At 37.8% G+C, this 25,431-nt stretch overlaps 1 protein-coding gene and 1 long non-coding RNA gene across 2 annotated transcripts in view; both read left to right on the top strand.

Annotated features, from left to right (window-relative positions):
• Positions 1-45: 45 nt before the first annotated feature.
• cbx5 (chromobox homolog 5 (HP1 alpha homolog, Drosophila)) lies at positions 46-11,775 on the top strand. The gene is made up of 6 exons (XM_084428865.1): positions 46-246; positions 1,340-1,412; positions 1,668-1,881; positions 3,990-4,221; positions 4,456-4,556; positions 10,101-11,775. Exons 3-6 carry the CDS (start codon positions 1,742-1,744, stop codon positions 10,240-10,242), a joined length of 615 nt encoding a protein of 204 aa, XP_084284991.1. The 5' UTR covers positions 46-246; positions 1,340-1,412; positions 1,668-1,741; the 3' UTR covers positions 10,243-11,775.
• Positions 11,776-20,366: 8,591 nt separating this feature from the next.
• Positions 20,367-25,431, top strand: part of LOC311302807 — a 58,830-nt gene continuing 53,765 nt past the window's right edge. The window contains exon 1 of the long non-coding RNA XR_014629669.1: positions 20,367-20,414. This is a non-coding gene — a long non-coding RNA (uncharacterized lncRNA). The remainder of the gene's footprint in view (positions 20,415-25,431) is intronic.

Here is a 25,431-nt window from a genome sequence, read left to right on the forward strand (position 1 = left end):
AAGCTCCGAAATATTAAGCAAAACCTGTGGTTTTAGTAGCCATGTGGCGCGTGCGCATCCCATTGTATGCGAGCGAGGCTGTTTTTGGCGCGAGAGCGGCTCGCTCAGCCGCATGCTGATTGGCTAGACTCGCCACTGGACGGATGCATGCGCGAGAGGCAGCAAACTCCTGTGTGCAGGGAAAAAGCCGCCGCCGCCTCAGCCTCATTATCCAACACGAATAGAAAAACGTCGAAAAATACCTCAGTAAGTATAAAATAATTATCTACATTAACGGGATAATATGTCATTGTAGATTCTCCTTGCACTGTAAAAGGTATGCGCCGTCGTTGTTACGTTTAAACATGATAATATCAGGTGAAATCTGTTCATTTCGGCCCGCGCTGTTGCTAAGCAAATGCTCACACAGTGTAGCGCGCACGACGATAACATTCAAATAAATGCGAAAAAGCGCGTGAATGCTTTGCTTGCATCGGTTAGACGACGATAGTCAAATAAAGAATTAGAGAGTGTATGCTAATTGGGCTAAATTAGCCTGCTATCATGTGCGTATGGGCATCGGTGAACCTTGTTTTTTGTTATTGCAGGCATTGGTTCGTTGAACTAACTTAGCTTATAGTTATTTGTACACAAACACACAACACCACGGAATTATTTATCAAGCATGTTGTCCTCTATCTTTGTTTTGTTGCTCCTGTAGAATGAGCTTTTAGTGAGGCAAACAGTAGTACTCAATGAGACTTCTGGAGCCAAATGTTAGCAGTGCAGCTAGCACTGCATTTAAATCCGACGTTGTTTATGTTATGTATTTTGGAATAAATACATTGGAAATTAGCATATGATAAGAGATATGGACGTATGCAAACGTGAGAGCTGTGTAGGGCTGCTCAGTGTTTCACATTGTTTGGCCTGGCTCGCTAAGGTCCTTCATAACATGAAGATAAGAACACATGGCTGGTTTATCGCAATTCTAGTGCAAGGTTACTTAAATATGTGTCTTGGTAAATGCATCCCAATCCACCAGTATAACTGCTTAGTCTAATATAGAGTGTTCAGACAGTGTGCACCAATATTTTCTTTTTTGCCTTTTTATTGATTGATCATTGTTTACTAAACATATTCTGCAATTTATTTTGCTATTATTATTATGCATTTAAGCCTGAAATTATTTTGTAGCTCCTCAAATGAAATGCATTTGTATGTTTATTTCTAAAGAGGTCTGTAGAGTTTTAAAAAAAAAAGCAGTGAGAAAAGTTTCACTTTAAGATTAAAGTTTTATACCTAATGTCTTGTTTATATTTAAATGCAAATATGTTTCAATGAACTTTGTTTGCTTAAGGGATCCCTAAACGCTGTGATCAAGAATCATCTCTGCATTTTAAGAGGTCAAGCCCTACAATAGCGGACTGTAGGTGAGAACAGCAATGACAAAAATCAGTGTTTGTTTTTCTGCAAAGTTAACAAAAGTCTCTTACCTAAATAGACATAAACTTTTTCTAGAGTTTTAATAGCACTATCAAGTGTTTGTTTTGATCAGAATTTGCAGTGGATATGCTCCTGAACTGTTAAATATGAGCACCCTGCAGAGTTTTATTCTTTGTAATTTTATATGGTAAATAGCATCTACTCATAATCTTGCTAATGTTTTTTTTTTTTTTTTTCTCCAGTTGACCACTTTCCTCCCCAGACCAGGGAGCCACAGAGGTCACATTAGCTCAGAGGAAAACACTTAGAATCAGCCATGGGAAAGAAGAACCAGAACCGTGAAGATGATGAGGCTGCTTCCTCAGATGAGGAAGAGTACATAGTGGAGAAGGTCTTGGACAGGAGAGTTGTGAAGGGCCGTGTAGAATATTTCCTCAAGTGGAAAGGCTTTACAGAGTAAGTCAGCATTGCCCTTTACAATAATCTAAAAGCCCAGATACGCTCGCAGTGAAGTTATTTTTTTATTGAACTTCACCTAGGGGTTTGAAATACGTGAGGAGCGATATACTGTTAGCGAGCATCCTGACGCCGCACACACTGCTGAGAATGCCATTTAGATAAATATGTAAATATGTGCTGCGCGCCTTCCTCTCAGTAACAAAATAAACACAAGTGACAGTGCTGAGAAACAGCAGTCAAAGGGATAGTTCTACCAAAAAAGACAATTCTGTAATTTACTCGCTGTATGAATTTCTCTCCTCTGCTGAACACAAAATAAGTTATTCGGTTAACCAGACAGTTGATGGGACCCATTGACTTCCATAGTATGTTTTTGTTCCAATACTGTGGAAGTCAATGGGCCCATCAACTGTTTGGTTGACATTCTTCAAAATACCTTCTTTTGTGTTCAGCAGAAGAGAGAAGTTCATACAGGTTTGGATATGTTTGCACCAGCTCTGCAATTTAGTATTCCAGTCATGTCATGTTTATTTATTTAGCACTTTACTCAATAGATTGCTTATAGGTAAGCAGCTCTACAGTATCAAACATGAAAAATGGCTGATTTTGTTTTAAATGATGTCACACCAGTTCTTTCTTTGATTTAGCTTGAAGTATCTTGGGGCCTTAAGGGTGTCTACGCAATAGAATAGGCTGTTTTCACATCTTAGGAACATGTAGGGTGTTGCTGCATGTGAAAGTCTTAAAATGCATGAAATGACGATGAAACTCGTCAGCAGTTTTTCAGGGTTTCCGCGGGGTCTTAAAAACGGCCAGATTTTCATCCTAGGTCTTAAATTTCATTTAGTCAGGTCTAAAAAAGTGTTTACCCTCGTTCATTTCCAGAAACGCTGGCCGCATAAAGTTATTACAAAGTAGCAAAAAAGTATCGAGTTATAGCCTACAAAGCGGAGCCCTAGAGCAGGGGTCTCCAACACGTCGCTCGCGTGCTACCAATAGCTCGTGGCTTGATATGAGCTAGTTCGCCAGAGGCCGTTCACATATCGCGTCTTTTGCGCGCTCAAGTTTGTTCAAATGTAGGCGCGCAGCAAGCGCATAATTTTTTTACCAGGCGCAACGAGATGAAAAAAATCTAAACTTTTCAGAATGCCGCAAACGCACCACAGGTCATGTGACAGGAACCAACCAATCACCCCTTTCCATAACAACATTGAAAGCTCAGTCAACATGAAGGATGGGGATGCACCCAAACACTACTAATAAATATAAGCTAATGTGTAAATGTCAGTAATTTATCTTTTTTGACTTATTCTTTTTATAAAAAAAATATTTAAAGGCTGAAATATGAGGTTTATCTTTGTATAAAACCTTTTTTGTCAAAACTTTATTTGAACTTGTACATGTTAGTAGATAACATGTTGCAAGACACTCTTTTAAAATCTGGCCATCATTTTTAATGGTATTTTAATGTTTACGTAAACAAAAAGTGCTTATCGATGCTAATCAATTTGTTATTTTCTGTTTTTCGACATAAAACTTGTTGAATTGACTTCATTCTGTAGTATTAGTACTTTTTGAACAGGATTCTGTGATAACCGTGATAATTTTGGTCACTTTAATCATCTCATCATTTCCTCTCTAGTTATGATCAGCTATGATCAACTAAAATCAACAATAATTGTGTTTTTACAGTATAATATGCAAAAGTACAATTTTCTATTAAAAAAAAAATCTACCTCTCCCTCTCTCTCTCACACACACACATCAGATAATCCTAGATAGATAGATACTCTAATGATCCCGAGGTAACTATCTATCTAACTTGGATAATGCGTCGTGTAGGTCTTAAATTTCTATCTTTATGGTCTTAAAATGTCTTAGAAAGGTCTTAAATTTGACTTACTGAAACCTGCAGAAACCCTGTTTTTACGCTGAGATGCAATGGGCCTGTCTAAATTCTAAACCAAAGCATTTAAGAAATTAGTTTGAAGATCACTCTTCAAATTTTAGTAGTGCGCAAACTTCCTGTTAGTATATCTCATGCACACATGATATGAGGAAATACAATGCTTTTAATTCATCATTGATTGTGCATTGTCTTGCAGCAAACACAACACCTGGGAACCCGAGAAGAATCTGGACTGTCCAGAGCTTATCTCAGAGTTCATGAAAACCTATAAAAAGGGAAGCAGTGGAAGCCCACCCAGCAGCAAGCCCTCCAGCACAGGCTCTTCTTTGGCCCGTCCCAAAGACAGTAGCGGCAGCAGCAGCACAAGCAAGAGGAAAAACTCAGAGGAAGAGAATGGGAGTGGCAGTAAACCCAAAAAGAAAAAGGAGGTACGGGCTTAACAAAAGTTTAAGAGCCCATACTCTAGCTTCATTTGCATGCGATTACCATGTGTATCCATCTCGATAATGCAAATATATCCAGTGGGCTGAAATTAATTCTCCATAAATCATTTCTTAAGTGATATTGCTGTGGTGGATTAGTGTATTAAATGTGGTGGTGTTAATGATATTTCTAGTTTGAGTAATTTTAGGGATTTTGATCTTAGTCTTTGTTCTTCTTAGGATGAGATTCTTGTAGCAAGAGGGTTTGAGCGAGGCCTGGAGCCTGAGAAGATTATTGGAGCAACAGACTCTTGTGGAGACCTTATGTTCCTTATGAAGTGGTGAGAAATTTATTTCAATGAAAAATCTGACAATATTCTCTGTCAAAAATGGTCTTGTATGGTGGCTGTCGAACATGGTCAACCACACACATTTTAAAGTAGCCTACCCATGTGAATTGTGAGCCCAGTTCTCAATAATAAATAAATAAATAAAAATGCTAAGAAACAGTTTGTAACATCAACTTATTATTTATTTAATATTAATAACTGTTATATTAACCTAATATTACTAAATGGATAATATTAATATTAACCTGTTTATTCATGAAATAAAAAATAATCACTGTCAGGGCAGATCATCAAACAAAGTGCTTAGAACTATTTTATGTTTTAAAAAATCTGTAAATTATGTTAAAAGTCACAGAGTGACTGCTTTGAAAAGTTAGTAATAAAATGAACAACAAAGTTTACATAGAAACAATGGCAGGTCTATTATTTAGCATTTATACTCCGAGACTTAAAGGCAGGGTAGGTAGGATTTATTAAAAATTAAAGATCCAAATTTGTTAAAACTTTCTATATATATCAATACATAATTAAAATGTAAGAACTCTGAAAAAAAGAGTATAAAAATCAAGTGACTCTAGACCGTTTAATCTGTATTAAACACAGCTCATTATTTCGATTCGGGACGAATCAAAGGATTGGCTTAGGCGACTGTCACTCTCTCGCAACCATGCCAACCACCCTTTTGCCACACAGCACCTGCCCACTTGCGCGCGACCGTTTGATTTGAGGAGTGCGAGAGGCACGGAACCTGATCACACCTCCGTCCAGTAGATGGCGGTAATGCACTATGTTTGCAAGCTGCCAATAAAATCTATCGAAGAAGAAGAAGAAGAAGGCACTGAACCTAGGAATACCAAAACAATGGCAGAGAAAGAGCAATCTAAATTTACAGTACCGGCATATGCAGTTAGTGAAGGCAAACCAGGCAAAAAAATGCCCCTTCCCCTCCGCTTGTCTCAGGTAAATAATGCGTCCTCTAGCTCAGCGGTCGGAGTCGCGCGTTCATGTGTTTTGGGGGCGTGGCTTTGGAAGAAGCACAGAAATGAGGGGGTGGAGTGAATGGAAATAATGAGATGTCTTTAAAACAGTCGTGAGAGGTCTACAGACACTCGATTTTGATACTTTCTTTTTCAGAGTACTTACATTTTAATTATGTATTGATATGTACATAAAGTTTAAACAAATTTGAAAAATAAAATTTTTAGACCATTTCTACCTACCCTGCCTTTAAAGGTATAGCGGAGGATTTTCTTTTTCCGGGTGGATCATCAAGACTATTGGTCCTCCTAAGTGTCAATCATTCTGGTGATATGTTTACGTAAGGCCGTCGTACGTGCTCATGCACACGATTCACACGATGGCGTGCGCTCAAAACACAGGTTGGGCTTCCCACTGATGCCTCAGTCGCGAAGTTTCTACTTGACAGGTAAAGTTTGGCATGCTATTTGGAGAAATCCATTTAAAATCACTGCTAGTAAAAGTTAATGTAAGCTATGATTAGCTCGTGCATGCTCTCTCGTGCACACGTTTAATAGGCGTTCCCTCTCGGGAGCAGGTAGAGTGTTGCGCATGTGCATTTTTTCAAAAAGTGGAGCGGGCGGTTCTTTTCTAAAATTCGGGAAAATCCTCCGCTATACCTTTAATGCACAGATCATTTGACATACAGTATCAGATTTTATTGTTCCGTCCATTGCTGTGGTTATCACTGTCAATCACACATTTAAATACGGTTGCCAATCCAGAAACTTTGCAATGTGTTGTGAGCAGCATAAAAAAAAAATATATATATATATATATTATATACAGAATGCAAACAAAGATCGCTACCATCATAATCACTGAAGCTGTCAGTTACTTAAATTCAAAGCAAGGTACACAAAGTTGCACTTTCACTAAAACTCCTGTTATTATCAATGAAGCTGTTAACGCTGTGCTAGGGATGTCCCGATACCACTTTTTCACTTCTGATACGATACTGATACCGCAGCTTTGGCTATTTGCCGATACCGATATCAATCCGATATTTTTATTTTATTCTTAAACTAATACTACTAATAATAAAATATATGGAAGCACTTTGCTCAATTAGCCACATAAAAACATCTCACTCAAATGGAGAACAAATACTTCTCCAGTATATAGTCCACAACAACAGATGATAATGAAAGACTGCCACCCTTTATTCAAAAGACCTTGAGATATGTTTGGTAATTGTACCTGAATGAGTTTAAAATTAATTTGCTATATTTCAGATCAATATATTTGTTTCCTTAAAATTTTAATTAACTTTAACTTTATTCTCATCTGAATTATAAATAATTTATTTCTGTATAAAATAATACTACTTTTAAAAACACATTTGATTTTCTTTTTTATTCATTGTAGAATGTGTAAACACTTTTTGCAGTTTTAATGATGTCCTGTATGAAAATGACGGAGTATGTTTTTATGTTTCCACTGTTCGATCGCGCCCGTGCCTCTCTCTCTCTGACACACACACACACACACATTCCAGCAATGCAATCTTGACATCGCAGCCTGTTCATTTTGCTGCGTTCACACCAAACGCGAATAGAGCGTCAAATTCGCGTCTATCGCGTCTAGTTCGATGCTTGAACAGTTTGAATCCATTCGCGCGTCCAAAGCGAATAGGACGCGCTGCGCGTGTATAATGATAAAGCGAGCGTTTGAAGCGATACAGACGCGCGTTCCCGCATATGTCTATGCGCGTATCTAACAGTATCACATTAATTAATGTGCACGCCAGTTTTATTTATTTTTATGCCGCGTATTCTCCGTGTAAATCCATGCACCGAACGTACGTTCAGTACGAATACATGTACCGTTCCACCCCTAATAGGTATCGATCATAGGTATCGGATAATTATTTTTCTCCCCTCCGATATCCGATATAGCGTTTTGGGCCAGTATCGGCACGATACCGATGCCGTTGATCGGATTGGGACATCCCTACGCTGTGCAATGAATCTTTTACATTGTTTTTATACTTTGTTGGTTATAAAGAAAGGATCTGCGAGCGTGCAGAACTCTCGCTGTGGTGTTGAGCGGATTCTGATTAATCTGATTGGCCATAACTTTCACATGCTCGACAGATATGTCTGTGATTGGTTACATCTCAACGCTGCCAAAACACGTTTTAAAGCAGTCGGCTATCAGCAGGTACCGGTACGGCAGAAAGACAGGTATCGTCATAATAAATGATGACAATCAATTCCACAAGGATTCATTTAGGCGGCCACCAAATATTTTCAATACAGGAAAACCCCTGTTAAAATGTGAATTCAGAACTATGTATTTGGCATTTAAATTTGATTTACAAGTGTTCTTGATATGCATGTTAATGACAAGGATGTCTCTCGACTGACCAATTGTGATTGGATCACCCGAGATGGATGTTAGGACAATAGTTTCAATGGCCACATTTACACCTGGGATTATGTCTGATTTCATGCAACTGCCCCGTTATTGTTTCTTTGTCTGAACTTTGCTCACATTCACACTCCTGCCTTGTGTGAGACTGAAGAACCAATATTCTTTGTCTCAGTTTTACACACATTTACACCTGTACATTTGAAACCCATCATTGTAGTCTCCACTCAGCATTTATGTATATTTGACTTGTTTACAAATACAATTGGGAGTTCCTGACTGGTACACTAACTGTAAAGGCTATATTAAACTTACCATACATGACAAATGATCACACTTTAACGGACTACAGAAGTTACACAAACAATAGCCGCTTTTCCAAGCTCAAGTAGAAATATAACTGGAACCGTTCCATACCGATCTTAGAACCGTTTGGCCCGATGGTGGAAAAGCGCGTACTGAGTCCAAAAGCATATTCCTTTTATGATCTTGTGTTGGTATTCTTCATAGATTGAGGCAGAAAATACAGTGTTTATTACAGATGTAGCCTTTTTTGCATCATAATAGCATGCATTAAAACCGAATGTTATCCTACTTGACTAAATGTTCCTTTGGTCAAATGTTACTAGCTGTACACTGACATAATACAATAAATCATAATTAAACCGCATAGTTGCATATTAAAGGTGTAGCGGAGGATTTTTTACTTCCGGGTGGATCACCTATACTATTGGTCCTCCTAATTGTCAATCATTCTGGTGAATCAATCAAACTTATTCAAAAAGTGGAGAGGGCGGGTCTTATCTAAAATTCGGAAAGATCCTCCACTATACCTTTAAATGACGAAAATTCGGATTTTTGCATATTTCGGTGTTCACTGCTTTCACAAATTTGTAAATGACTAGGCCTATCTCTGTAACATTTCTAATATAAAGCTGTGGTCAAATATGATGCATAGCTTCATATATAACCCTGAATATATTTTCAGGGTTTCTGTGGGTCCTTAATTCAGTTTGATTGAATTTAAGGCCATAAAGTGTCTAAAATATCTTAAGTGGGTTAACAGGAGTCTTAAATTTTGGGACAGAGAAACTGGAATCGTGATGCAGCCTAATGTGATTATTAAACTTCAAAAGGGCTATGATTTTAAAGTAAAAATGTTCTACAGGGTCTGTTTCAGAGGAGTTCACTATCAATGAATTCCACACATCTGTGCCAATCGAACTCTTATGATCCACTGTTGATGAATTGATATTAATATCTTTACTGTAGGGTGTTAGTATTGTAATGTATTGAAGATGGTTGTTGGAGAGCATATTTTATCTCCATCATTCTGAATGAGCAGCTGGGAGTAGTAAAGCATAGGCATTTCAAAGTTAGAGTCCCAGTGTATATAATTGTTTATAATTAAAAATCAAAGGTTGTTGTTGGTGTTTTGGTTGCACAATAATCCAAATCTGGCTTTTAATTGAATCTAAACTCTTGCAGCTTCTCTCTGGGCCGCCCAAAGTCCAATAACATAATTTAACACATTCAATATACAGATTTGACTAGTATCTGCACAATAATCTTGTTATTGTCTTTCTTTAAACACAATATTAGGCCAGAAATTTGTCTGTATTGATATATTAGTACATAAACTAATTTCAATACTGACTAAAACGTCTTGTGTATTTTAAAGTCGCAGTTACCCTGTTGAAGTTAGTTGAATGTGCCCCAGCCTGTTTAAGTAAAAGATCCTGAGTGACGTGATTTGAGATTGTAATTGAGCATATTTTGCTCTGTTTTGACTTAATCGACAGAATTTTATTTGCACAGAAACACTGATTTTTATGACCGTAAAAAATGTAGTGAATGTAAACAAAATCAGTATCTGCTCTAGTATCTGGAAGTTAGTCAATCATGAGGTCTTTACTTCCAGACATCTTTATAAATGGGTGTTTAATTCTGTTAAAGCTCTTCTAAATGAACTTGGTGCAAGAAGCTTTATCAAACAAGTGTATTTAAGGATTTTAATGTCACACCAAGTGATTTTTTTTATTTTTTATTCTTTTTAATTAAAACTGGAGCTTATTCAGTGCAGGTTGATGTATAACCTTGTGCAATTGACCAATTAATGCAAATTTTACTGATGTCCCACCACAGGAAGGACTCTGATGAGGCAGACCTTGTGCTCGCAAAGGAAGCCAATCACAAGTGCCCACAGATCGTCATTGCCTTCTATGAGGAGCGTCTGACCTGGCATGAAGACGGCGATAAGAAGGAAAAGAGTGCCACGGCTGTTTAGGTGGCATAAGGGGGGAGGAAAGACACAGTCCTCCAAACCTTGTGTTCTTCGTCGCACCGGTGACACTATCATAGCCAACTTTTAACGGACCATTTAGAAAAAGAAACAGCCAGCGAGTAATGGAGGTTACTGCCCACCTTGAAAACCTCTGCCCACCCTTCATGAAACAGCATCACTCACCAGACAAACCGAAAGGCCATGGCGAACTGTGGCAGCAGCGGAGAGCGGTGGAATGTGATCTCTTTTCTCTTACTCTTTCTGATCTTCCTTCTTTTTTGTCATTTATTTGTGTATTTGTGCCCCTACAACTATGTTCTTATGATGTATTGTGTGCTAGTGTAGATGTGAAACCATGAAAACCCGTACATGCCAACCTTTTAACTTTATTCTCAGTTGATTTCGTAGTATTGCTGACATGACTGAAAAAAAAAAAAAAAAAAAAACGGTTGAGGTTCAGTGTTCATCTATAACGCTGGATAAAGGGTTTTCCCAATCAGGTAGAAAGAATTTTGCTGTATCACAATTTTTAACTGTAATAATGACCCATGTGGGCCAGAATCCTGTGATTGTTTTTTTTTTTTTTTTTTTGCTTCTAAATGTCAGTAAAGCCACATAACAGAACTTTACCTTATGATAACCTGCCCTGATTAAAATTAGGAAAATTATTGGCATCCATTTATTTTTTTACTTTATCCCTCTAACGTGTAAAAATTATATAACTTTTCTAGCGTCAAAATTGGCCCTTTTTAACCATTCTTAATCTTTAAACTCGTCACTCTTGCTTGTAGGAGGGCAGACAATCGTCATCACCTGAGTGTGAAATGGGACATTTTTTTTAATCGGTTTCCACAATTTTTCCTTGATATTCATTTATAAGTCTAACTGACATACTCCCTCTTGTGGCTGATTTTGGTGAACACATTCCCTGTTTGACCTCATGAACTCGTTCACGTGGTAGTTTAAGCATATGTCGGGTTCTTATTACTTTTTTAACCTAGAGTTGACTCAATAAAACTGTTTATCAAGGTCACGTGACTACACTGGAGTTTTGTGCTCTGTAGAGCTTTTTTGTTTTTACAGAGCATAATTGAACAAAGCTACTTTGAGATCATATACAACAGGAAAAGTCTTTTATTTTAAACCTATAGACGTAGTCCACTGGCAGTAGAATAGTGGGAAAGGTTTAATTTGAGATGGAATTGTTTGTAATGGGGGGAAAAGTTTTTAAACGGTTGAACATGGTTACAATAATAATAAAAGAAAAAAAAATTGGGTATGGTTTTTGTTGTATTGCAAAAGGACCATCCTTGACATGATCATTTCCACAGATGACTCGGTTCTAGCAGTTGATTTAAAAATGTGCAACAATAGATGTCTTGTTATGTTATGTGCACAGCCTTTTTTTTTTTTTTATGTCCTGTACCAAATTGTAGTAAATCAAGTTTTCAACACTAACAGTTGAATGTTTTTGGAAACCCTTCAACCCCGGCTTTTTGACTCCGGTCATAATAAATAAATTCATTGTAGTGCTGAGATTATGCCAGTTTCACTCTATGCAATGTTGGAAAAAACTAATTTGAAACGATCTTTTAACCAATTAGATATGCAAAATCCTATTTAGTACAGTTTCTAATTGCAGTGCAGTAATAAGTTTAACCTGATGCTGTGCTGATGTGTACCAGCAGATGTCATAATGGAGCAACTCTTGCCTGTTTGTTTCTACCTCTATGGTTTCTACTTATAGAATAATTAATTAATAATAGCAGGTTAAAACCTAGAAGAATAAGAATTCATGGGTATATTTGAACTTCAAATGCTTTCTATCCTAATTCAAAGTGAAATATTTGGCTTATAAATGCATATTCATATATCTACTTTTCTCTATTTTGACCTAGCCTTGAAGCAGTTTAATGCCAATTTCAGTAATATTCACTCAGTTTCATGCAACTTCCCCATGTTTGAATGCTTTAGTCTACATTTGCAGATGACGGTATGCTGTTGCACAGGCACTTGCCCTGCAGATTTGAGCCTCAACACACTTCCAGTTCAGCCTCTTCCTTTTGTATTCCGTCTCTGAGACATTTGTGACTACTGTGAATGAATGTGACTCGTAGCTCCTTCATGGCCTCAGCTCCACACAGTCCAGCGTCTGAGCCGGAACCCCTCCCTTTAATACCGCTTTCTCGACTACCTCAGTGGCAGTGGAATTTTCCAAAGGGGAAAAGGGGAAGCGGTTCAGCTCTGAAAAGGAATGCAGAGGTCACTAGTAAATTTTCAGCCCCGGGGAGCAGAAGTCTCATCAGATAACTGAGGCTGCATTTATGCTTTATGAAACACTGGAGAGCTGAGCCTGTCACACGCGCACTGCTCCACCAGGACTCAAGGAATGCTAGATCAGGAAAGGAGAAGTATAGAATCTATAAAGTCACATTGACAAAAATACACTTAAAAAACGTTCACAACAAGGACGCTCACTACAACGACATCTATCGTCCACACCAACGCACGATAAAGTAATGTTTATTACAAGCGCGTGCTGCAGTTTTGTCGTCAGCTCGAGCTCTTTACAGCAGAATGGATTCTGATTGGCTGTCAATGTTTTGTATCGTTCATCAGCTAAAAAATAATTCGTTCTGAAAGTGATTCCAACGATATCGTTCAGCATTATATTTGTGATGTAGGTCTAATCATTATAGTTGTGATGTGGACTCACTCTGCCATTCTTTTAAATTTAAAATGTTTTTTTGAACGTCATCGTTATAGTAGCCCACTGTGAACGGGCCTTAATGCTGGAACAAAATACGGTTGAAATAGAACATTTTGTGAGTGAGTTTAAATGAATAGTTCCCCAAAAATAAAAATTCTATAGACCTACTCTCTTTAAAATAAAGGCTTCAAAAAGGGAGTTTTCGCAGTGATGCAATCGAACAACCATTTTGGCCTCCCCAAAGAACCTCTCAGTGAACAGTTCTTAAAAGAACTGTGAAGAACTAAAACAATCTAAAGAACCTTCTGCCAAATGGAAAGTTCCATAGATTTGAAAGGTTCTAAATGGAACCATAGATGCCATAAAGAGTCTATATATTTAAGAGTGTAATCAAACCTGAATGACATTCTTTTGTGAAACAAAGCTATATTTGAAGAAAGTAAGTCATACATGACTTTGGAACAACACGATGGTGAGTAAATGATGTCAAATTTTTCATTTTTGGTGAACTACCCCATTAAAGTCATAATCCCCATGGTGAAACCCACAATGCTGAACTTACGTGCAGGACATTGAGGCTTGCCTGAGCGACGTTTTTCCCCATAAGGAAAGAGTGCACGCTTTAAATATGTTTGCTGAAGCAAAAAAAAAAAGTCTGCAAGCAGCGAATAGAGTCAGTGTGAAAGATTTCTGGGATGCATGTGGTCCGATGGGTTTTCGGTGCACATAAGCTCAAATAGATGGCTGTCAAGGGGACCACTGAACAGCTGTGGGCGAGGGTTGGAGTTTGGGAGGGGAAGACTGCAGCAGTGTGTTCGATCCACACTGCACCACCAACCAAACAGCCTAAACGCACACACAAAGTGCGCTCGAGCGCCGTCGCTTTCGTTTGGAGTCCTGCAGGCCTCAGAAGTACGATATGAGACCTTTTTCGAATCCCTTTCCAAACCTAAACGCACACAAAAGCGCCATTACGCCATGATTCTGCTGAATTGCAGTGCAGTATTATGTGCGGCGTCATTAAGAACGCAAGGTCACGCCATTAGCCGTGACCTTTCGAGACACTTATCGCCCCTCTATTGGGTTGTTGTTCGAGCCGTGCATCGTAATGGCGCAGCAATGCTCTTTGGGCCTCAGTTGCGTTTAAAGCGCAGCAAAGCTTGGAGAAACAAAGCCCAGCCTCTCCCCAGCAGCCCCCACCCTGGAGCGAGCAGTCCTCCTCCACCCCCATCTCTTCCCCGAGCCAGGGGAGTGAGAGAATTATGGCCGCCATAAAAGGCAGATAATGCATTGTTAACTAATTCTGTCTGCTCAGAGCTGATGTATCCACTGCTCTAAATCTCCATGCCTCCAATAAAATGCAAATGCTAATGCTCGCCCTCCACGAGCTGATATCATTTTTAACAGGCCGGAGGTAAAAGCTGAGATAGGGTGGGGCAGGGGACGACATAGACAGCGTGAGGTTTGCTATCCGGTAGGAAGAAGAAGATACAGCGTGGCGAGAAAGCCTATTAGAGCTGCGTTTAATAGCAAAGCTCTGTATGAACGCCCGGTTCTGGTGCTCTAGCTTTTGGAGGCAGGGAGCTGAATGAGCACAGAGTAAATGTCAGTGTGTATTGCTCTATGAACTGATTCATGGGCTTTTTTAAATTAGCTTTGAGCAAATCATTACATTACTTTGTATGTATTATTTACAGCGCACTGCACGACGAGTTTCGGTATTGAAATATTACATCCCTTAAGGACATTCTAATTATAAAAATCTGGGCATCTAAATCATAAATATTCATTTGAATACTTTCATTAAGATTTGTGGTACATTTGGCTATGATCTGGTTGTGACCAATATTTGATATTTTCTAGATTGCAATACATCAACTAGGCTATATATATATATATATATACACAATGAAATCATGTTTACAGTCCTGCAGTTTCATTTCTTTGAGATTATGCTCTGCAATTAACAAAGAAGATCCCAGTACTCGTTCCTGCGTCGCTCTGTAACCTGCTGGGACTTCTAAATATTGATTCAGATCTATTCTTCAATTACAAAATGGCAGTTTTCTGTCATTTGTTAATGATGGCTGATTTGTGTCCCTTCTACGCTTGCCGTGTTCTGTAATTAGACTGTAAATTCATTTTCACTGGGGGTGTTAAAGATGAGAGAGAAAGAATAAAAGAGATAATGTCAAGCCGTTATTAGCTGAAAATGTTTATTTCAAGCTTTTAAACTTCTCGGAATTATTCTTACACCAGAATTAAACCAGCCTTGCAATTACACATCCACATTTATATATTTATTTATATGATTTATGTAACGTCCATCTGCAAATGTGTTGCGGCTGACCTCCTCTGGCATAAAAATTGACCACTCTGCTGATATAGGCTCATCATAGTAGGCCAAATTCACTTCGATATGTTGGTTTCAATTGCTTTTCGTTTAGTAGTATTGCCCTGGTTTTCTCTGATGACTGTTATTTAATGCTTATAAGCCTAAACGGATCACAGTGCACTTGGAACTAACGGCACAGTTAATCTCAGTAACCGTCTCAGTTCTGCTCTGAAATTACACACTTGTGTGTATTCATCGTGTTGGAGGGAAGCAATTAAACACCTTTGAGTTGGCACACTGCTATCTGAATCGATTCGGAGCATGTAGATCAGTATAACTATACAAGTTACTATCAAAATTCATTAACATTTGGATTTAAAAAATATATTTTTTATATACTAGCGGTCAAAGGTTTGGAGTAATTGAGATTTTTTAATGTTTTTGAAAGAAGTGTCTAAGCATCAAAATACTGTGAAATATTATTAGATTTTAAAATATATTTGATCCTTGTGATCAAAGCTGAATTTTCAGCATCATTACTCCATTCTTCAGTGTCACATGATCCTTCAGAAATCATTATGATGATTTGATACTCAAGAAACTTGTATTATTATAAATGCTGAAAACAGTTGTGCTGCTACAGAAATTTATAATGTTAGAAAATATTTCTATTTCTAATCAATTCTGTTCATTGAACTTTCTATTCATCAAAGAATCCTAAAAAAAAAGTGTCACAGTTTCCACAAAAATATTAGGCAGCCCAAACTGTTTTCAACATTAATAATCCATAATAAAATGAACCATTATTACTAACTGAGCAGCAAACCAGCATATTATAATGATTTATGAAGGACACTGAAGACTGGAGTAATGATGCTGAAAATTCAGCTTTGCATCACAGGAATAAACTGTAATAATATTTCACAATATTACTCCTTTTTCTATTTTTGATCAAATAAATGCAGCATTGGAGAGCATAAGACAATTTTTTACAATTTAATGTACTAGTGTATATTCATTTTTGGTGCCAGCCACATTCTTCACTTGAGAGGCAAATTTACAGAATGAAAGGTCAGCCAAAAGTGCCCACCTGCTGGCCTCTCTAACATCCCATCATGCCCCTGGGCTAGGAAGACCACGTTGCATTACTTGGGGTTGTTTTTGGTCAGCATGTGTCCTCTAATTTATGATGGCGACTTATCGGCGCCTATTTTGCTTTAAAAGTCTTCTTGAGTTTCCTGGCTGAGCTGGATGTGTGGAGAGTGCTAATCCACTCACATTCAGGACAGACACGTTCAGACGCTGGCCCGCGGCCACTCATTTTAACTGACAGCGCGCTGTTCTGCACAGACTGGAGCACAGGCGGCTTGACATGGCACAATGGAGCCTCTAGAGTTACGGCATCCCCGGAGGACCCTGTGTTATCAGGCGGCGTTGGAAAACAGAGGGCCCTGTGATCTAACGGCGAGCACGACCCTGCCATGTGCAGGACGACCCAGCTGGGGCTGCGGCGGGCACATCTGTCTGATGGAAAAGCCGGCTCATCACATGCATCTCAATCGTAAAGTGTCAGAGAATGACTGAAAGGAATGACCTTTGAGACAGGGATTCCTCTATTGAATCTCTGTGAAATCCCCTGGCTTTCATGCAGTGCAGGCATTCATGCACTCTAACTCAAAATAATTTCATAAACAACATGATCTGGTTTAACGCATAAATCTGATGGAGAAAGTTAGAGTTCATTATCCAATTTGGCCTTAGATTTATTGGTATTTCAGAATTGAGGTCAGCGGGAATGAATCGTTTTTTTTTATTCAGCAAAGGCGCATTAGATTGACCAAAAGTGATGGTAAATACATTTATAGTGTTTTAACAAACGATTTCTGTTTCAAATAAATGCTGTTCTTTTGAACTTTCATCAAAGAATCCTGAAACAAATGGGTCACGGATTCCACAAAACTATTAAGCTGTTTTCAACTTTAAAAATAATAAGTAATGTTTCTTGAGCAGCAAATCAGCATATTAGAATGATTTCTGAAGGATCTTGTGACAGACACTAAAGACTGGAGTAATGATGCTGGAAATTCAGCTTTGTATATCACAAGAATAAATTATATTCAATTAGAAAACACACTTATTATTAAATTAGTAGATAATATCTAATATTATTTGACAACATTACTGTTTTAATGTATTTTTGATCAAATAAATGCAGCCTCGGTGAGAATAAGAGACTGCTTTCAAAAACATAGTTCAGTAAACCACGCTCAGTAACTATATTAAGAAACAAGGGGATGCAAACATTTGTTGATGATTGGAGTATTGGGACACCCCTCCAAATCACTGAATTCAGGTGTTCCGATCACTTCCATGGCCACAGTTGTATAAAATCAAGCACTAGGCCTCCAGACTGCTTCTACAAACATTTGTGAAAGAATGGGTCGCTCTCAGGAGCTCAGCGAATTCAAGCGTGGTACCGTGATAGGCTGCCACCTGTGCAATAAGTCCATTCATGAAATTTCTTTACTACTAAATATTCCGCGATTAACTGTTAGTGGTATTATAACAAAGTGGAAGCAATTGGGAACAACAGCAACTCAGCCATGAAGTGGTAGTCCACGTAAAATCACAGAACGGGTCAGCACACGCTGAGGCGACACTGCGCAGAAGTCGCCAACTTTCTGCAGAGTCAACAGCTACAGACCTCCAAACTTTGTGTGGCCTTCAGATTAGCTCAAGAACAGTGCGCAGAGCTTCAGAACTTCCAAAGGACGAGTCTGGGATTGGCGGCTGCCAGGAGAACGGTACTTGCCTGAGTGTAAAGTGTAAAGTTTGGTGGAGGGGGGATTGTGGTGTGGGGTTGTTTTTCAGGAGTTGGGCTTGGCCCCTTAGTTCCAGTGAAATGAACTCTTAATGCTTCAGCATACCAAGACATTTTGGACAATTTCATGCTTCTAACTTTGTGGGAATAGTTTGGGGATGTTCCTGTTCCAGCATGACTGCACACCAGTGCACAAAGCAAGGTCCATAAAGACATGGATGAGCGAGTTTGGTGTGGAGGAACTTGACTGGCCTGCACAGAGTCCTGACCTCAACCCCATAGAACATCTTTGGGATGAATTAGAGCGGAGACTATGAGCCAGGCCTTCTCGCCTAACATCAGTGCCTGACCTCACAAATGCGCTTCAAGAGGAATGGTCAAAAATTCCCATAAACACACTCCTAAACCTTGTGGAAAGCCTTCCCAGAAGAGTTGGAGCTGTTATAGCAGCAAAGGGTGGGCCAACTCCATATTAAACCCCTACGGATTAAGAATGGGATGTCATTAAAGTTCATTAGCATGAAAAGCCATATGTCCCAAAACTTTTGGCAATATAGTGTATATATAATTAAAAAATATATTTAAAGTATGTTTTTGTATCTGATATTTGTACAAATAAATTAGGAGATAAAAGGGGCATTATGTATTCAATTGTACAGTATATAATTTTTTTTTTTATAAATAGAAAAACCTTCATCAGACCTGTCTTTCCCCCATTTGTTCTACAATACAACCAGAACGGCCTTGCAGAAATCCAGGAATTATGAGAGGATTGAGCAAATGGTCTCCCCACCAGATGACATCTCTGTCTGGCTCTTCCTCAGATCACACTCTTACTCCCGTCCTGTCTGTCTTGACAGCCAGAGCTTTTCCACAAAGGATTTATCTTCCACAAAGGTTTCTATTTGTTTGTTGGGAGCATTGCTGGTTCTTCGAAGTGTTATGGACCAGTTCAACATGCTGCATTTGATTAGCAATCCTTAGAAGACTGTGAGTAAAAACAGTGCATAAAAATTTGTGTTGCATGTTTCCACTCCTGACCTCTCGAGTTCATCTTGTCCGCACCTGGTTTCCTTTAGCCTTCTCATCATATGGAGAGGGAACAGGGTCCAAATGTTTAACAAACACATGGAGAAAGAAACATAGGCAGAATGGAATCTGTTCCTCTGTTGAGGATTCTGTCTGTAACATTGACGTTTAGCTTCTCACGGAAAGGAAAATGTCTTTGTTAAAGAGCCATAGTATGTGTGTGAGAAAGAGCCATACTCAATTATACTAATACTCATTTATATGCTCTGTGGGTTTGACTAAATGAGATATTTTTATATTTATTTTGCATTTACAATAAAAATGTTGTCTGCACAAACATTGAGTCTCATCATAAACAACTCAAAATGAACTCCAAAAGATGCTTTTAAATGGAATGCCGAACTAGGTGAAAATGCATGGCAGATGTGTTACCTTGGCAACATCCAGGTCACCAGAAGCTTGTCTTTCCTGTGCTGGCCAGTGGAGAGCAGAGAAACAACAGTGGCACTGCTGGGTTCACTTACTGCCCTGCTGGAGCCTCCGACGGCCACTAGACTACTGCTTCTGAAGCCTCCTGCTGTTTTGGGTTCCTCATCATAAATCCAGGTAAGCAGTTTGAGTCCTTGTGTGCAGGACAAGGCATAGGCCTACATAAGATTTTGTCTTTGAGAGGAAAAAAACACATTTTAAACCTGGAAATAAACAGAAAGTTTAAGGATTATGCACTCCAAAATAAACTATTTCATCCAAAAGTTTAAACTGCGTCAAGCCTAGTATTTTCACAAATGTCAGGGTGGGGCAAGTTGGCACAGGCGTTTTAAATATTTACACAAGGGTTTTAAATACGTTTGTACAATACATAATAGCCTACTTATCATAGTTGGCAAGACTTTAGGTTGTGTCTTTATAAACGTTTAAAAATAAACGCACCCTGAAAAAATATTGTATGCGCACATTTGAACAAATGCCAGTAAGAGTCGTTTCGATCGACTCTGTCTAATGACTCGTTTGAGTAAATTACTCAATGACTCACTCACTTATAACACAAAAAAGATCTTGCTTTACACGGTGTAACCTATTTATTTTATTTACCTATGCGTGTAAATACGGAGCCACTGAAAAAATCAGTAAACGAAAAAATATAATTTTTAGCGACCAGATTCAAAAAGTCGAGTCACTGAAACGAATCTAAAGCCCCACGCTACTTGTCACCTGATCATGTGACTCAACATATGGCGCTTTCATGAGGAATAATTTTGAGTCTCCATGGCTTTATGTGAGTGAGTATCATTTTAAACATTTCTTAAACGTGCTGTATGGTGGGAACTAATGTCCTTGAGCAGATTTTTCAGTTGTTTGGTTAGTAGGCTACAGGGGTCCAAGAAGTTTGCGAACTTTTTGTTTGACAATGCCCTCCTAATGCGATGGTCCTTTTTCTATATGATAGACTTTTTGTTTTATTAACATGTATAGGCCTATAAAGACCGACTTCTACTGTGTAAGAACAACAGCAATGGTGATAATTTAAGGACGAGTTGTTTCAATAATCAGCGTTATTGTCACTAATTGTACTCAAGTCAAATAATTTAAAGAAAAACATGCTTTTTCGTCTGATTTCTTTTTCCTTACTTTTACAAAAACACGACTGCCAGGAGCCTCTAGCTATAGGCCTACTTTAAAGGTTAGTTCACCCACATTTTCTGAGGTGACTTTATCGCTTTATGATGAACAGATTTAATTTAAGCTTTTAGTCAAATATAAATATTGAACAACGCACACATCAGTTATGGTAAAGGGAAGCTCAAGCATGTTTGCTCAGGTTCATTGTCATGCAGCACGTTTTAGCTTCTACAAGAACCAATGAGGTTCATTCTCGTGTTATGCAGCACGTTTGAGCTTCAGCAAGAACCAATGAGGTTCATTCTCGTGTTATGCAGCACGTTTGAGCTTCAGCAAGAACCAATGAGGTTCATTCTCGTGATACGCAGCACGTTTGAGCTTCACAGCAAGAACCAGGTTCATTCTCGTGTTACGCAGCACGTTTTAGCTTCAGCAAGAACCAATGAGGTTCATTCTCGTGTTACGCAGCACGTTTGAGCTTCAGCAAGAACCAATGAGGTTCATTCTCGTGATACGCAGCACGTTTGAGCTTCACAGCAAGAACCAGGTTCATTCTCGTGTTACGCAGCACGTTTGAGCTTCAGCAAGAACCAATGAGGTTCATTCTCGTGTCACGCAGCATGTTTGAGCTTCAGCAAGAACCAATGAGGTTCATTCTCATGTTACGCAGCACGTTTGAACTTCGCAAGAACCAATGAGGTTCATTCTTGCGTGTCAAGCAGGTTCGGTTGAGCTTCTTTTTATGTTCGCTGATCAATGTTTTGGCTGTATGTGAATAAAAGCCTATAAATCTGTTCATCATAAAGCGATCAAGTCTCTTCAGAAAATTTGGACTAAACCGCTTCTATTTGCTAGATTAGTTTTATGATCTCTTTATGAACTGTTTGAGTGGCAAAGTGGTAGTTGCGTAGCTGTCAATGGAGGGACCGAAAGCTCTCAGATTTCATCAAAAAGATCTTAATTTGTGTTTTGAAGATGAAAGTTTTATTTCGGGTTTGGAATGACGGGTGAGGGTGAGTAAATGATGGCAGAATTAAAAATTTTGGGTGAGCTAACCCTTTAATCGTGATCAGTCATGATTCTTGTAATTTATGACCAAAGCGAACATTAATAATGCTAAATTTTCTTTCTTTCTTTAAAATTAATTCTACTTATATGTTGTGCATTAAGTGTCTAAAACTATAGGGCCACTGTATGTTTTTTCAACCCCTCCTGAAATCTCCCAAACCTTCTTGGTTCCTGGTGTGTCTGCTGCCCTCTGGCCTTCTGAGCAGGACTTGCATTCAGGATAATGTCCAGTGTTCACGATCAGATAAAACTTGTAGAAGAGTGGTTTCAACAAACTGTTAAAATGTTATGTGAAAGACTAGTAAGATTTTTTTCTTCTCCGGCAGTGTGATTGGAGCTCTGACAAACGTCTGTTACTATATCAGAGTTGGCACCGGTGGGACAGAGGCCAAACGGCGCTCTATACAGAGTTATGAGCTTGTGAATGAAGACAGATTGGGTACTTAAGGGCATGTTCACTCCTGTAAATAGCCACAGTGGATGTAATGTGCCTCTATTTTCATTTGATGTTAGTAATTCTGGCATCTATTCAACATTTATTAACAATAACTCAAGTATTTGAATCTATAGTGTAAGTAAAATAATCATTGACTTGTCATGTAATACAATTAGACCAATATAAAATCCATTTATTAAATGTATAAGAATTCATATTTATAAAATAGAATTTCTAAAAGTTAAAATTAAATTAACCACTATTTTACAAATAAAAAAAGAATTAAGGTCATTTTATTGTCATTGAATAGGCTATACAGTTGAAACTTTTAATGATGTTTCGCCTCCATTTTGTTCCATTTGTATAGTGCATCTGTGATCAGGTTTTGTTTCGGTTAGAGGAAAAATATTTTGAGTACACAAGAAAAATGTATTCTTTGCTGCATGCATGGGAAGAATAATGGTATAATGTTATAAATGTTGTGGATTAGATCATCCACCATGACGGCCACTAGAGGACGCTGTCAAGCTTATGTATATTTTTTTAAATAAATAAAACGCTGTCTTGTGCATTTGCCTCAGTTTGAGGAATGGAAAAATGACCAGGACCAGCTCTGTATGCCAGTATAATATAGATAGATTGTTTTTAGTGTTAACAGCTTGGTTTATTAAAATAATATAACATACATTCATTAAGTCTCCCTTAAAAATATGATAATGCTAACAAAGTAACTATAGTTTCCAACATAGTCTGCTTTTGTGGCTACAAAGATTGATTAATTAATTAGTTTTACCTTTAAATCTAAATTACAATTGACGTTTTACATGTTATTTTTGAAAAATGTCTCTTCAGCAGTTACCATAACTGTAGGAACGAAGGTTATGCATTTTTGAAATGGTAAATAATTAAGGTTTGTTTGGTAAATGTTATGCCATAGTGACTTCCATTCCATGCTTCTCTAATAGAGAAAAGTGTAAATGCATCAGAAAACAGAGGACATTTCTTGCTTCTGCCTTTCAACAAGTCTCTCTTTAATTGCAGTTCACTGCAGATCATTACTGCAGCATTTTCATGGAAAAAAACGAAATATATTGTTAGGCTTTAGTAAATTGTCAAAGTAAAAAATTGTGACTGGCGATAGTCAGTTCTTCTGTTGTGGTTGAAACGGCCAGCAGAGGGCACTTTATGATCAGTGTGAAGCGCATCTGAAGCTTATTAAAAGGTGCAAAATGATTATTCCCATTAACTTTGTGACCCATTAACTTTGTGAAAATAAAATAAAAATTACTAAAACTTTAACTAAAATTAAAAGGAAACCAGAAATCTGAAAATAAACTTCAAATATTAATAAAACCGTAATAGTATCTCAATCATACTAAAGTAACACTGTGCTGGATTCAAGTTTGCAAAAGGCAATGAATTTAGTATGTGGGTTAACTCCTGGTTTCAAAAGTAAAAATTCTAATATTTCCATTCATACATTTCAACTATAATAGTAAAAAAAAAAAAAAAAGTTTTACTCATTCCAGATAAAAGGACAGATAAAATTCAGACCATCAAAATTAATTTCAGCCATTATTAATGTAAGCCTACTAAGTGAAAAAATAAATACAATGAGAGCCTTTTATTTTCTTGACCAAATAATTATTTGACCTTTGTCTGGCCGAAACAATATTCAGTGACATAAACAGTCATTTTAATCTCTTACTTCCATTTCTCTTTTCCTGCTGGAGTGTATGGGATCAAAATGCTATTCCTCTTAAAATTTGCAGAGGCTTAGGTGAGTCTAATAAATCACGGATTTTGAAGCCGAACAGCAAAGTCATCTTTTCTTTGGCTGTGGCGTCTATGTTTTCAGGACTTGTGTGTTTTCGAATGTCCCACAGTTTAAAAAAACGTCTCTTTCTGTTCCAACCAAGTAGCATAGCTCACCTACTCTCAAAATGTTGCAAGCCACAAGTTTGTTTGGCTTTGTGAGGAAGATGCTGAACATTTCCACCAGAGGTGGGGGTCTGCTCCTGAAGGTCCGCAGTCCGCCAGATGCTCTGTCTGGGAATTACGTGCGTTGTCTTGGCATCCCGAGATGATGACTTTAATCAATCTACATGATAGCACTGGCAAAGTAGGGCCCAATTTGTGACTTTTGAATCTCGTTCAAACCCAGAATTTCAGGCCCTGTTTTTGATGGACCCTCTCCAAATGTTCTCACTCTTAACCGGCTGACATCCAGCTGTTACAGATGGTGGACATTCTGGATCTAACTGGACAATATGTGGTCCAAGTCTCTGCTTCTCAGAACTGAGACCCCAGTGATCAGGCCTGTTGTTTTCCTTTGTGCTGCAGAGAGTTTTACTCTAGACATTCAAGATGATCGTGTGGTTTGAGCTTGCTGGAGTCTATCCAGTCATGGTGTTTCTCATCTTCTCTCTTTCTTTTTTTTTTGTGAGTAGGGGGAATAGAGGAAGTGGTATGTGTTGTAATGAGAAACTGGAACTTAAAGTGGTTTATTTACAGGAGAATAAGGTGTGATTTGGTACATTTGGTACAAAAAAAAAAAAAACTAAATTGATTATTGTATTATTAAGTTGACAGAAAGCTTCATATATTTGGAGTGAGATCCCATATTATATTTCTTTCTTCAGTAATTACCATTACTATATAATGGTGTATATGTGTGTGTGTGTGTGTGTGTGTATATATATATAATATATAATATTTTATTATTTTGTGTGCACACACATATATTATTATATTATTTTGTATGCATGCACAGGCATATATTATTTTGACAGAAATGCAAGAAATGTTTTTTTTTTCAGTGATTAGCATAATTATAACTATAATACAGTGGAAGGTATTATAATGATATGCACAAGTTGTCCCACAATAGTAATCAAATAAATAATTAAAATAAAAAATTGACAAAGCTTCTTAAACTTTGAAGGACATCCGATATTATTATTATTATTATTATTATTATTATTATTAGTTTTCTTAAGTAATTTCCATTACTATCAAATATGTCATATTTTGCCAGTTGGTATTGTAAGTTATTTTTTGGTGTATTTAATTTGTATGTACACAGGTTGTCCCACAACCTTCATCACAAAATGTATATAATAATGATAATTATAAATTTATAATATTTACAAAAAATGCTACCATGATATTTT

The sequence above is a fragment of the Rutilus rutilus genome, assembly GCF_951802725.1.
Source record: "Rutilus rutilus genome assembly, chromosome: 13".
NCBI lineage: Eukaryota > Metazoa > Chordata > Actinopteri > Cypriniformes > Leuciscidae > Rutilus > Rutilus rutilus.